This window comes from Antechinus flavipes, chromosome 1 (genome assembly GCF_016432865.1).
Source record: "Antechinus flavipes isolate AdamAnt ecotype Samford, QLD, Australia chromosome 1, AdamAnt_v2, whole genome shotgun sequence".
Taxonomy (NCBI): Eukaryota; Metazoa; Chordata; class Mammalia; order Dasyuromorphia; family Dasyuridae; genus Antechinus; species Antechinus flavipes.
Genome location: NC_067398.1, coordinates 580,750,119 through 580,764,662, shown reverse-complemented (window position 1 = coordinate 580,764,662; position 14,544 = coordinate 580,750,119). Strand labels below are relative to the sequence as shown.

At 38.8% G+C, this 14,544-nt stretch overlaps 2 protein-coding genes across 2 annotated transcripts in view; one reads left to right on the top strand and one right to left on the bottom strand.

Annotated features, from left to right (window-relative positions):
* PTDSS1 (phosphatidylserine synthase 1) overlaps positions 1 to 7,227 on the bottom strand; it is a 55,025-nt gene extending 47,798 nt beyond the window's left edge. The window contains exon 1 of the mRNA XM_051970887.1: positions 7,036 to 7,227. Within this exon, the coding sequence (XP_051826847.1) occupies positions 7,036 to 7,214 (179 nt within the window). The 5' untranslated portion in view covers positions 7,215 to 7,227. The remainder of the gene's footprint in view (positions 1 to 7,035) is intronic.
* Positions 7,228 to 7,794: 567 nt separating this feature from the next.
* MTERF3 (mitochondrial transcription termination factor 3) overlaps positions 7,795 to 14,544 on the top strand; it is a 51,296-nt gene continuing 44,546 nt past the window's right edge. Inside the window, exon 1 of the mRNA XM_051970888.1 lies at positions 7,795 to 7,965. The gene's annotated coding sequence lies outside the window, so the exon portion shown is untranslated. The remainder of the gene's footprint in view (positions 7,966 to 14,544) is intronic.

Genomic DNA, 14,544 nt, shown 5'->3' with positions numbered 1-14,544 from the left:
TATAAATTTTGATATAGATCTGAGTGCTCACTTTTATGAATTCTTAAATATTTAATTAGAAACAAAAACACAAGTTCTGGGAGCTCCTTAAAAACATAGAAATATTATAGACTAAGCATCATGACAATGTTACAATCAGCTGAACACAACCTGTGCCCTATGAAACTTATAATATATTCCAAGAGCAATCTCTATTAAGGATTCAGAATGATTTGAAAAATATAGGGATTCAATTTATCTGCATTCAGAAGATGACCCTTGACTGACATAAATGTCCATAGCTAGGAATTAGGGATATGACAATCACAATCTCAGAATACAACTGGTAAGAAACCTTAGTGAACACGTAGCCACCCACATTTTAGACAGCTACTACTGTGTGAGTGGGCATTTATACAGATTCTATCATGTGCTACAGACTGTGCTAAGTGCTTTGTTTACAAATATCTCATTGAATCCCGTTAAGTTGATGCTCGTTACCCTCATTTTACAGATGAGAAACTAAGGCATACAGGGTTAAGGTTCTTGACCAGGGTCATACTGCTAGTAAGTGTCTGAGGCCACATCTGAACTCGGATCTTTCTGATTCCAGGGCCATCCTCCCTGCCATGCTCTAAGCCACTAATGTCAAGGCACTTAACCTGTCTCAGTTTCTTCATCTGTAAAATGGGGATAATAATAACATGAAGTATGTTGTGAGGATTACATAAGCATAAAATTTTATACGCCTCAAAGTATCAGATAAATGCCAGCTATTATAATTATTATGTGCTATCAGCATAATGCTAAGTTGTCAGTAAGGTTATACTGATTAGTGTACTGAGTACTATGGTTAGTAGAGTCAACACTTTACCCCCGCCCACCCGACTCAGGGTCTTTTCTGTTACACCAGAATACTTCCCTCTGTTGTTGCTTGATATAGACCCACAATATGTCACTAGTCAAGCAAAACTTGCCAAGTCTTAACCATATCTATTTCCTTTATTTAAAATCAATTAAATAAAGTGCTGTGAAGTATAGAACAAAACCAAAAACCACAAAAATTGAACACTGCACTGAAAATCTACTCTTAGCCTTTTTCTTTTCTTTTTTTAAAATGTGTGTGTGTGTGTGTGTGTGTGTGTGTGTGTGTGTGTGTGTAGAGATTAAAAGGGAAGGCTGCTGACCTATGATTTCATCAGTGAGGGAAAGGGTCAATGTGGAAACTCTATGGTTAACTTCTAATCTTGAGAGTTGGAGGTGAGGGAGATTTGCAAAATAAGGGAGTAGCCCAAAGTACCCAGCTAATCTATATCATAGGCCTTACTGACCCAGGTCTTCCAGACACTCAGGCAGCCTCTCTCTTCACTTTCTTTCTCACTTTCAGGCTTACTGGGTAACAAATTCATTCATTCTTTTTGAAACACTTAGTAAATGGATTTTTGTTCAAGGCACAGAGCTAGGAGCTGAGAAACATACAAAGAGAAAGACGTCGTTCCACTGCCCACCAAAAGCTTACAAAGCACTTTACATTTGTTATTTTATCTGAATCTTAATGGAAACCTTCTGGGGTGGGTGTTATTTGATGCTCTGAGGTGTGCTTATTTGACAGATGAGAGGTGGGGCACCACATGTATGGCGTTTGGGCTCAGTTGCTTAACTTCCTTTGGGCTTCAGTTTTTTCACCTTAAAATGTTGGGGTTGAACTAGTTGGTCTTTGAGATGCCTTCTTTCTTTAGTAGGACCTAGAGAGGTGGGTGGTGAAATTGGTAAAAGTACAGGACCTGGAATAAGAAATATATGATTTTGCATACTGTCTTAAACCCTTACTAGTGTAGCTGTGTTGTGAGGAGACAGTACTCTGCAAGCTTATTAAAGCAGTACACAAATCATCCTCATTCAACTATACTACCATCCTCTAACTTGTGTAAAATTATAGAGCCATTCGTACAGCAAAAACTAAAATTTAGTAATACTGACCTCAATGTGGGATCCAGACAAGACAGTTTAGCTTTTCATTATTAAGTGTTTATTTAAATGACATCTAATCTCTAAACTCTGTGAAAATTAGAGTGAAAAGAAGTCCTCTTTCCAGGACCTCTGAGTAACCATGGTGAACCTGGAACTATATAGTAACTACCAACTTAAAAAACCCAAATTGAAGCTTTCAATTAAAAAAAAACTTTTTGTTTGGCTGAGACAATGGGGGTTAAGTGACTTGCCCAGAGTCACACAGCTAGGAAGTGTTAAGTATCTGAGGCCACATTTAAACTCAGGTCCTCCTGACTGAAGTCTGGTGCTCTATCCACTGTGCCACCTAAATGCCCCTACTATTTTAATTTTAACCTAATTTGCAGATTCAGTTTTTTTTTTTTAAATCTAGCAAACCTGTAAAATGAAGGGGAAAAGTTACCAAAATCTAATTATAATATGTAGGAAATATCTGCAACCAAAGAATTCAGAAAAGCAACAAAACCTACATTCTCCAGCAAAATTGGGATCCACCTTCTTGGTGAAGAAGTTCCTGGGTTGTAGAAGCTACAGTAATTTGTTGTCATAACACTATGAATTAATTATTATCATCATGGTCTTCTAAGCTGAGGGACCTTTGTTTGCAAAAGTTGATTCTAGAAAGTTATTCTAGCAAAATTGAGAACAATTCTTCAAAATCACAAAATCCATGTGTGTAAAGCCCCACACAGGGAAAGCTTGTATTCAGACTCCTTTTGCCAACCTAGAGAGCTGTTGGGAGCAAGCAAAAGACTCAGACAGATGATTAGAGTGAATACTTAAATAATCAATTCAAACATAAATCACCTATTAGAAGGTTTCTTCCAGGAGTTCAGTGAAGAAATTCTGTGAGATGGCTATTCTCTAACTAAAAGGAAGATTCTTCCACCTCCCCCATCATTTATTACTGATAAAAATATTTGAAACAAAAGAAATTAAGGTCACAAGGGGTGGAGGAATGCATAATCAGAAGAAAAGTTTAGGCAATAAATGTTGACTACTTTTGCTAGAAAGCTGTCAGTAAAGTTAGAATAGGATATGTTCAACTGGCATCTCAAACTTAAATGTAACAAACTTTCAACATCATCCCCTCAAATCTGATCCTCTTCTGAAGTGTTATTTCTGTTAATGGTACCTCAAATTAATGGTGTTCTTTCAGACACTCAGCTTGAAACTTATCATATTTGGTTCCTCCCTATAAATTTTCCCTGTTTAATCAATTGTTAAGATCTAGTCAGTGTCAAATCTCTTCAATCTTACTCTTCACATACTTTGCCAGATCACTTTCCTCCTCTTCTTTACCATTCTATTTCAGGCCCTTGGTATCTCTTAGTTGTAACTCGTTAATAACTTCACTTACCTCCCTACTTTGAGTTTCTTCATTATATTACCTATTAGACTCAACTTGGTTTGTTCAGCCAGTCTTCTACTAAACAAATCTCGTCTTCCTATTATCTTCCAAATAAAGCCCAAGCTTCCCAAGCTCAGTATGCAAAACCTATTTTACCTGAATTTGCACCAAATCCAGCCTTTCATCTCTTAGTACTCATCATATTATCTACACTCCAGCCAAGATGGTATATTATTGCCTCATTAGTCCTTCCCTTCTCTATGTCTAACATATGGAATGCACTATGCAAACCCATCTTTACTTACTGAATACTTTACCCATTAAGTCTTCATCTTTGTGAAATCTTCCTTAATTCTGCAACATGGTACTTTATAAATCTCCAACATATTGGAAACATGTCTTCTATTCCCTATGTAATAAGATGTTCATTGCAGGGTATAGGCCTTGGACATCACTTCATCTTTTTATCTACAATAGCTGGTTCAAAGTATTCTAGCACCTCCCCTGACCTTATGCATTACTGTTATTTGTCATATTTCTCTTCTAGAATCTAAGTTACTGAATGGGGAGACCTGTCTTATTTAGACTTTGTATCTTCCCCAATGATTGGAACAGTACCCTGTACACTCTTAGTTCTTAATCAATGTTTGCTGAATGGAATAAAGTAGATTCTTAATAAATGCCCAATTGAATAGTTAAAACAAAGTTTTTTGGCAAATCATCTTCCCTAGGGAGAAGGATGATTTGTGCTGAATTAGTCAAAAAGACTAATTCTCTTCAATTCTGAAAAAAAAAAAAAAAAGTACTAACAGGAGAGTAGCCTAATAATCAACATTTTATAAGCTGATAGAATTTAGTATTTATAAGTTAATACCATGAACTGAAGAAAGTGGTACTTCAACAATTCACATATTACCCATTTCTGGGGGAACTGTAACATAACAAAATAAATATGAGGGCATTGCTGTACCATATTATACTCAACTTAAACCAAAGATTATTGGCCTGCTTTACTTGTACAAATACAGGTATCCAAGAATGTATTTTGAAAGATAAATTTAACATTTTATTAATATTCATAGTTCTTCATAATATTCATGGTAACAAATTTTAAATTCAATATCTTGGGGAAAATATTCCGATAACACCTTAGTTATATTATGGCACTTCCAATTTGCCTAGCTGGTGGCTTGTTGAAGTACTTTAAACCTAAATTTGGGTAATGTCTTCATAGTATATAAAATTACCACATAAGATTATCTGAGCATTTTTTCTCACCGACTACAAAAGTATTTCTTAGATGTATTTCTTATCCTTCTTCCTCATAAATAATCTTTGAAAAACAGAAAACACAATTTTTTAAAAACTTACTTAAACAATTGTGTTCAATAGCAGTCCTCAAAATCCTGTTCAAGACTAAGTATATGACACTAAAGATTCTAAGATAGATACCATAAAATAACAGGGATAAAAGAGAATGATTGTTTTTAATGACATTACTGGAGAATTTACAGAGCCAACAAATTGCTATGGCAGGATCAACAGCTAAAATGATACAAATAATTACAGTTAGGTAAATAAGATAAAGTTGGTATAAAAATGACAGGACCTTAAAGGCTATCCATCCTATCCAACCCCCATTCCACACAGTGACAGCTCTTCCCTTCTTTACAGATCAGGAAATAGGCCTAAGATACAATTATCACCAAAACTTACATTTATATAGCATCTTAAGAATTACAAAGCACTTTCATGTACATTTATAATAAAAATTTAGCTGGAAAAGAACATTGAAATTATCTAATCCTAGCTGTGGAAATATATTAAATTCTTCCCTTTATCATTTTTGACAAATCGTCACTCAGCCTCTGCTAGAACACCAAGTATATCCTTGAATTATGCATGACTTTAGGGATAAAGAGGTTACTTAAAAGGTTAAATGTGCTGGAAAACTGGGTAGGTGATCAAGTTGACTAATCGTGCATATATTTTAAAATAAAGATCAAATTACTATTTAATTCATTGATAATGATTTTTCTCTCTTCCTGATGGCCAGAGGTCTTTTTAAAAAGAGAGTATGCAGTTTGACTTTACGGAACTCAATTTAGAGCTGGAAGAGACCATCTAGTTCAACTCCTAACTTTAATCTGAGGTTCCAAACAGGTTAATTAACTTGACCAAGGACAAACAAATAATTAGAGTTTTCTATATTCCCTTTTGATGGGATGGGTGAGGAAAACTGTGTCAAGAATCAAATCAGTGATTATACTAGCATTGGGAGAAAAATTCCTCTACAAAGATAGATAAAAGGTTAAAATTATTAAAAATACAGATCTGTCTTTCTATATGTAATACCACTGACTTTGTTAAAGAAGGATGACAATTTCCCTCCAGCATCTGCTACTCTACTAATATGGCAATTTAGCATCAATTTATCAGTATATTTGAAGGAAACTCTTTACTGGACACAAGTTTAAGTAATAATAAAACCGGAAGAGAGTTCTAGGTGAAGAGATGATAATATCATTCCTCCCCCTTACCCTCCTTTTAAAAACAAAACAACATACTTCCATCATTTCCCAAAACTCACTGATTTCCTGACTACTAACCAGGAAAAGGTGTTTAAAAAAAAAAAAAAGGTGCTAAACCGAAGTTAATATAAAATGTGAACAACAATCAATCTGATCAATAGACATTTCAAAGCATTTTCTTCTCAACATGCCTTCCACCATCATTCAACATTCTATGTAATTTAGGAGTGGTGAAATGAAGTCAATGTGGGGTGAGACAGTGGGATTTCCCATTGTACCCGCTATTTGGTGACCGCCTGATTTATCTCTAAACATGAAATATGTTCCCTCAGCAATACCAGTGTGTGAAGGGAGGACAAAACATACACTTGTCCTTCCCTCAACACACTTACATACAAATGATCTCCAAGAAAGGGAGCAGCTCCCTTCAAATGCCAAGGGCATCCATTCCATAAGCAAAGCGCTTAAAATCTGCCCAAGGAAAGAAAGACAACACCAAAGTGAGACAAAATGGATCTTATTTATATGGTTTCGGTCTGTAGGCTGTGGATAAGGGCTGTGTGAGGGGATTCGTTAAAGAATGGAGTGAGAAATGTGGGGTGTGTCTGTTAAATAGAGAACCAAAGGGGAGGAAGGGAGGCAGGCAGGAAGGCAAAGGAAGGAAGGAAATGGAGGGAGGGAGGAAGGAAGTAAAGAAGGAAGGGAGGCAGGAAGGGAAAGGAAGGAAGGAAATGGAGAGAGGAAAGAAGGAAGGGAAGTTCTGGAAATTCCCTCAAAAAACAACAGGAGGTCGGTTTGACAACCCCAAAGCACAAGAATCCGCCTTCCCTTTTCCCCCTCCAGAGACCTAGCTTGTAAACGTGAATCCTAGGAGAGCCTCCTCCTCTTCCTCCAGGGTGTGGGTTAGGTGGGCATAAGTGAGGCGGGGAGGGGAGTGTACCCAAGAAAGTCGTTTCGGGGGTGCGGGGAGATTTGGGGCTGCCATTCTAAAGAAGCCTCGCCTCTCCTTCTTCCCTCCCTCCCCCACTGTCTGCCAGTCCTCCTCTCCCAATCCCAATGTCTTCATCCCCCCCAGCTCTATGAGAGGTGCGCCGCGGCCCATGGCCGGTCGACTCGTCCTCCTGGCCGGTATCCCGGGGCCCACGCCGGCGGCCAGCTCCTCACCTGGTAAAGGCGAAATACATGAGGCTGACGATGGTGAAGCTGAGCAGGGTGATGGTGTGCGGTCGGTAGAAGAAGTCGATGGTGATGTCCTCCACTTGCTGCTCGTTGATCATCCGGAAATGCAGCTTGTAGTTCACATCGTCTTTGCTCAGGGTCCGGCTCCCCACGCAGGACGCCATGACCCCCCCAGACCACCCACCCCCCCACCTCTTCCCGTCCTGAAGGAGCGCCAGCGGTGGAGAAGGAGGAGGTGGGGGTGACCGCAGCTGCCGCGGCCTGCGCCAGGGACCAGCGAGGGAGGGACCGAAGGAGGCTGGGCAGGCTGGGAGGGCTGGCGGGCCGGCGGGCTAGCGAGCGGCCGGCTGGGGCCGGAGGCGAAACCGAGCAGAGGCGGGAGCGCGCGCACACGCGCGGGCGAGCAAGCGAGGGAGGCAGGGAAGCGGTGACAGTGGTTCTGCTCTCCTTAAGAAGAGAGGGGGGATCATAGAACCCTGAAAAAGTCAAATCGGGGAGAAAAGAATTTCTACTACCTTAAAATTTGTCTCTGGTACCGTTCTTCTTCTTTTTTAGGCAAAGTGGAAGAAGTCAGGAAAAAACTCACTATGTGTCAGTTCTTTTCCCCTTTCATTTCGTTCATTTCCCCCGCCTGGGTTGCAGATGGATTCGTCTACTCCGAGCAGCCCACGTGGGGAGAAGGAGTGAGGCTGAGCTTTGCGTGGACGCGCGCGCGGGAGCGGGAGAGCAATGGACTGGGGTGCTGCTGAGGAGGTTCGGCGGACGGCGTAGTTATCTATAGCTGTAGAAGCTACAGTCAGAGCCCGGAGGGGTCTCGGTGAGGGTGACGGAAGTCTGGGCTGTCCTTTCCCAGAGGTCCTGGGCCTGGTGATCCGGACTATTGGAGCGCGGAGGACTGGGCGGGACCTGCCGCAGGTAAATAAGGGGTGAGGATATTTCCGGGATTTGGGGCCTGCTGGGCCTGATGCTAATAGAAACGCGCTCCGAACCGGGACCACACCCTTGTGTTAAGGATCCGGGTTCCTGGTTTCCTCTTTCTCCCTATCGGACCCGCATTGTCTGCTGCGCAAAAAGCTTGTTTACTTCCAGCCATTCCCGCGTGTTTTTGAATTTGGGGCTACTGTTTTGCTAGGAACTCTTGGGGTAGCGTGGATTTGAGGGTACCGTTGGGGTAGTGGAAACTTTTTAGCAGTCTGATGAAGTCTAGAGATTTTCTCAGAATATATTGGAATCCACAGTAGCATAATTACAAAGACAATTCTATTAAAGCAATTATCAGAACATTAAAAGTTCCAAGTTTACGGACTCGCTGAAATCCGTCTTTGCATCTTCTAGGTGAATCTCAGTATAAGAACCCCTGGTGTTAATCCCGATTTATAAAATGGTTTGATGCCATAGTTCGGTGGACTTAAATTATATTTTTAGAGACTAGTTTATGGCCTCGGGACGTGCAGGTGCTGTAGTTTATTGCAACCTTTTGTTGTCTTATTTATTCTCTAGGGGCATATCCCCGATTTTATCTATACGGATTGCTTTTTTTCTTTTTTATCTTAAATCTGCAAGGTCTGTTATTTGAGAAAGGTTTATCTTTCAGAAGAAAATGATAAAACCTCAAGGTAACTCTATAGTCAGCACAGCACGAGTACATTGTATAACTATCATTGAATTTTTTAATGAACTACAAAGTTAATTAAGCATTTTCCCCTGTCTTGTGGACATTGATTCCCATAAGACAAATTATCAAGTGGAATTTATAAGCATTCTCAAATGTATTGTTCTTTGCCAAGCTCTGTAGAAGCAAATTAATAGTTCCCACATAAGTATTAATTTAAAATGTACCAAGAGCATTTAAAGCTTCTATACTTGGTAAACTGGGTTAGCAGATGGGCTAATTCACTTTGAGCATAACCAACCAGCCTCAGACTTCTTCCTGCCTCAAACATGGGGTTGTCTATTCCAAGCATGTGTAATGAGGAAGTTCTGCGTCCCCAGGTGGGGTTGGCAGAGTAAGCCTGTTGTACTGATAAGACTACTTACTCCCTGAGGCAAGTAAGGAAGGCACTGATGGGGATGAGCTCCACCTAACAATCCTATCCCCCTGTGGAGGTCTTGTGTAACCCTACCTTATTGTATCCAGTAAGTTCTTAAGTAATGCCAAACCTCTGAGGTTAAATTTTCCCTATAAATCTGTTTATGGCCTGTGCCATCTTTGCTGAATCCTTTTTGGGTCAGCCTGCCACTTAGTTCTGATCTACCTTGTGCTGTCTTTCTCCTTATCCCTCCCCCTTGCCTCATGGTGTTTTTCTCATAGCTAACTAACCCTTTTAGGACTTAGCCTGCCTGACAAGTCTGTCAATGGTGTACTCTCACCTTATGGAGTATTTATTTTCTTCTCGTTAATTGTGAGTTCCACTAAGGAACTTGTTTTTTTTTTCTATTATTAATTGTTAAAAATCCTTTTTCTTGCTAACTATAAGCTCTCCCAGATCTATTTAATATTTACCACTCCTGTCTATTATCTCTATTTTGTCTATAACTTCTTCTCATAAATAAATGTATCTTTTGCTAAAGAGAAAGACCATTGTGAATTCATCACATGACCAAACCCCAACATTTGGTGCCATTTGCTTTCCATAATTTCATCATTGATGTGTTCCTTATCTTAAACACATCGTAAAGACTCCCTCTTCTTCCCTCCCTCTCGCTCTCCATCAGCTGTCTTGATTTTTGTCCTGCTACTGGACATTAATAATTCAAGAGTGGGAGCTGACAACATTGTTCTTCCACATAGATTTTTTTTTTCTGTCAAAATACCCTTTCTTTTCATATAACCCCATGAGCATGCAAAACATGAAAGACATATTTGGAATCAGTATAGATGTTCACTGTCATTCCTTTCTCTAATTCTAAAATCTGGGAGGGCAAAAATGCTCTGAACCCAGTGGGGGGTGTTAGAATCTCCAGTGGTTGGCATAGAGTGAGCTTAGAGGCTTCCTCAATTAGAAGAGCTATGGCACCTGGCTCTAAGGCAGGAGGGTCACCTCCAAAAGACCAAGTTTTTTGAGAAGTAAGCAAGGGGTCTGGGCCTGAGTCCAGGCTTCCAGAGCCTTGCCCTGCCTTCCATCATCATACAGAGTAAAAAGGCATTAGGCCCAAGAAGAGATTAGTTTAACTTAAAGGGTCTTAATCTGACTGATAAGATTGTGGACTGTGTAGGCCTTTAAACAAAGAACCTTCATATCCCTGGATAGGAGAGGTGGGGCTGGAAGTTTAGGGTTGGTATGACCATGGTCAGAGAAGTCTCTCTGGTGGGGTTGCAGATCAAGATACCATCTAAGCCATACTGACCATGTTCATTGGTGGGGAGTTATGTTCCCCTGGGTTTGCCCCTTCAAGGGCAAAAAGAAATTATGAGTCTTTAGCAGTGGTACGCAAAAGAAGGCATCTTTAAGATCTAAAGTAGAAAACCATTTTGTCCCCTGGGATACTTGTAATGGGCTCATGGCTTCTATTGACCATTTGCTTTGATATTTGCTATAAGAGGAAAATGCAGGGACATGATTATAATAGGCTTAAAACAGATCCCTCAGTCCTCAGCCTGAGAGCACATACATAACAGGATAAAGCAATCTTAAATCTGTTTGACAACTGATCATACGGTAATAACTCTATCTCATAGCCAGACTCAGGAATAATCAGGTGGGAGACAAAAGAAGCAGAACTGGGATACTGAGTCAGAAGGATTCCACCTTAAGCAGAGGCTAAGGTTGGCCCCCCAGCTTTTGCCCAGATAAGTCTTGCACCTCATGTACCTAGATATTTCAGGAAGGCATTCTCTGAGTAACTTATGGCATTTCTTTTGAAATGGTGGGCAACTGACTTAATGATTAGGCAATCAAATTCAGAACTCAAAAGAATATCAGTTACAGTCCCAAGAGACTCTATCCCTAATAGCAAATTCTACTAATCACAGCTGTGTCTTGTTTGTTCTGTGAACTAGATTTTGTTACCTAGAAAGATTTAAAACACAACCAGAAAGAAAAAACCTCTATGCTATAGTTAAAATGCTAGGAAAATTTTTTTAAAAGCCCAACTTTTTTTCTGTGAATTTTAGCTCTGGCCAAACTGAGGATTATACAAAAAGTTAGCTAATTAAAATTAAGATAACATTTTAGCAAATTCTCAAAATTTTGAAAGCACCGATTAAGAATTTTGGTAATTTGCCATTTTGAGATTTGCAATAAAAATTCCTGAAACATTGGGGATAATTCTGGGAATTTAACCCATTCTGGAAGAAAAGCAAAGGAAAAAACAAATCAGGTAAATAGCAACTTTTTGCTAACCCTTCCTTGACTCCTATCTTGTCTGGAGTATCCTTCTGCTCCTTTGGAAAAGCACCCCAGAAGGTATTAAAGGACTCTCTTCACTCCATTCCCCAGCATAGACAATTTCAATTGTCTAGAATTGGCCTGAATCACCTCATTGTTGAAAAGAGCCAAATCTATCACATTGATCATCACATAATCTTGTTGCTATGTATAATGCTCTCTTGGTTCTGCTCATTTAACATCAGTTCATAAGTCTTTCTAAAATCAGCCTGCTCATCATTTCTTACAGGACAATAATATTCCATTACATTCATATGCAATAGCTTATTCAGCATTCCCCAGCTATGAGCATTCACTCAGTTTCCACTGGGTGTATTTTGAGGGGGGGTGATAAAGTGCTTAGTAATAGAATTGTAGAACCATGTAGAATTTCCTATCTTTTCTGTAAATATGAGTCCAACCTCCTTAAACAGGAGAAAGACAAAGCTCTAAGAGGTCATGATTTGCCCAGCAAGTAGCAAGTCTGGCCTTGGAATTAAAATCCATAGCATTGGAGAAAGGATGCTGAATTTGAAGTCAAAGGGCCAGAATTTGAGTCATGGCTTTGCCACTTTATATTTTGTGGGCAAATTACTTCACAGCTTAGTTTTCTTTCAGAGGCAGTTAGATGGCGCAATGGATAGGGCACCAGGCCTGGAGTCAGGAAGACTAGAATTCACAACTAGATTTCCTTGCTCAAGGAACCTAGGCAAGTCACATATCCTCTGTCTCAGTTTCCTCATTGTAAAATGGGGATAATAGTAATAATAATACCTACCTCCTAGAATTATTGTGAGCATCAAATAAGATAATCATTTCTCTGGAGGAGAAAGAGAGTCAGGTAACTTTGCACAGCTCTGGCTCTCTTAAATCCAATTTATATGCATGTCATGGCATCACCTCTCTAATGTCATGTCCTCTTTGAGAATAGAGGACAAACAATAACCTTTGTTGGAACTGGGCAGTTGGATCACACAGTTCTTTCCCCGCCCCTCTTCTCCCTTCCCCTCTCCTCTTTGTCTGCTTTTCTTTTTCTTCCGTCTGTCCACAGAGAGTATATTTCCTTTACCTGCAGGTGCTCTGCCCAAAGGAATGTAAATTTTGATCACTGAAACCTTGCAAAATGTCTTAGGGCTTATGGGCTAAATTTATTTTTATTTTCTGTTTTTTCTTTTTCTTTTAAAGACCATGCCTGAAACCCAGATCACTCTAGCTCACAGACCAACCCCGACTTGGTCATTGTTTTGGCCCTGATTGGTCAAAGTAAATAGAAGATATAAGTAGTTACTGTTTTGTTTTGGCCAGAAACCTTGACAGTCTTCCTATCCCAAATTAACATATATATGTATGTAGGTATATAAAAAATAATAATAACAATATATTATTCACAATAAAGAAATAATAATACATTTATTTTTTTTTTTTTTAACTAGGAAAAAGAAGCCATTCTCTGCCTCATTTCTTACCTAGCCTCAATTAGTGATTGAATGTTGCTTCAGTCAAACTGAGGCCTTAGTTTAAAAAGGTCAAAATCTCCCATTGTAATCTGGGCCATCACTGTTTATCTTTATCTACTTTAGAGTTTAATTTTTTTAGATTGAACTCTTTAAATCCAAATTCATTTACATGCTATGACATTGCCTCCCTGATGTCATGGTTCTCTTTGAGAATTAAGGACAAATAGTAAGTGCTATCTATAAATGTTTACTATGATTATTATTATCTGTATAGTCAAGAAAATGGACTCTTATATAAAGGTCTATAATAAATGGATTGAACTATATAGCTTTTAAGATCCCTTCCAACTCCAAATCTGATCTCTGATCTTGTGACCCTAAAATGTAGAGTTCTTCTATTTCATTTGAACCCTGGATATTATAATGATTCAACCCCTTAAATTTTATGATGAAGAAATTGAGACTCTTAGAAGTTAATTTACTTGTATAAGTTCATATAGCTGGTAAACAACAATTGGATCTGAAACACAGATTGTTGATGCCCTGTAGCTTTAAGGTCTAGAATGCTGACCCTGAAATCAGGAAGGTCTCAATTTAAATTTTGTTTCTGGCTACTATGTTTTAAAAGAGTGATGGTGACCTGCCTTTTCCCATTCTAATTGTACCTCAAAGTACAATTAAGTAAAAAAAAAAAAAACCTAAGCCCTCCAAGACGCAGGCTATTCCCTAAGATTAGTTAGAATAATTTTCCACATCATCAGTTATACTGATAAAATCACAGATCAGGATAAAATTTCAAATTTTGTCCAAATCCTTATCGTTAATGATAAGTTCTGCTATGGACTTGAACAGGTTTAACTTTTTTAGATTATAGTTTCTTCATCTATATAGTGAGAGGATTGGGTAGATGGCCTCTGAAAGGACTTTCCAGCTCTGACCCTAAGTAAATTGTTAACATTTCTCAAGTATTCTAAAAATAATTTCTGTAATCTACTTAGCATCCATAGGCCAACTCTTATAAAGGTTATAAACCAGTCCTTGTTTTTCTATCTTTTTAATCTTGTTACATTGTTACAATGTTTAGTGGTACAGTGGATAGACAACTGGACTTGGAGTGAGGAAGTTTGAATCCTGCTTCAGATATTTACTAGCTGTTGGGATGGTGGGCCAGTCACTTAAGATTCTATTTGCTTCACTTTCCTTATCTGTAAAATGGGAATAGTAGTAACACCTATCTCCTAGGGGTTTGTGAGGATAAAATAAGTTGAGTAGTTTTAAAGCACCTTACAAACTTTAAAGCACTATATTAATGATAGTTTATTGTAATTGTTATTATCTACAATCTCCCATAAATTCATTACTGGAGTGGTAGCTTTCTTTACTTTCTCCAGATATGAAAATAGCAGTGGAACACAATATTAATGAATTCTCTGTCTTACTTGCCATATGAGCAGTCCACTTTCTTTTTCAATCATATATTTCTTTGATAATGTCAGTCAGCAAGTGATTATTATGACTTTACTATGTGCTAGTAAGTTAAGCAAAATATGGTCACTATTCACAAGAAAGTTGCATTGTAACAGAGGAGCTTATATGAAAATTGTTTATGTGTGTGTGCGCGTGCGTGTATAAAAGAAATTTATATGGTTGGTTCTCCTTCATTCTTGAAG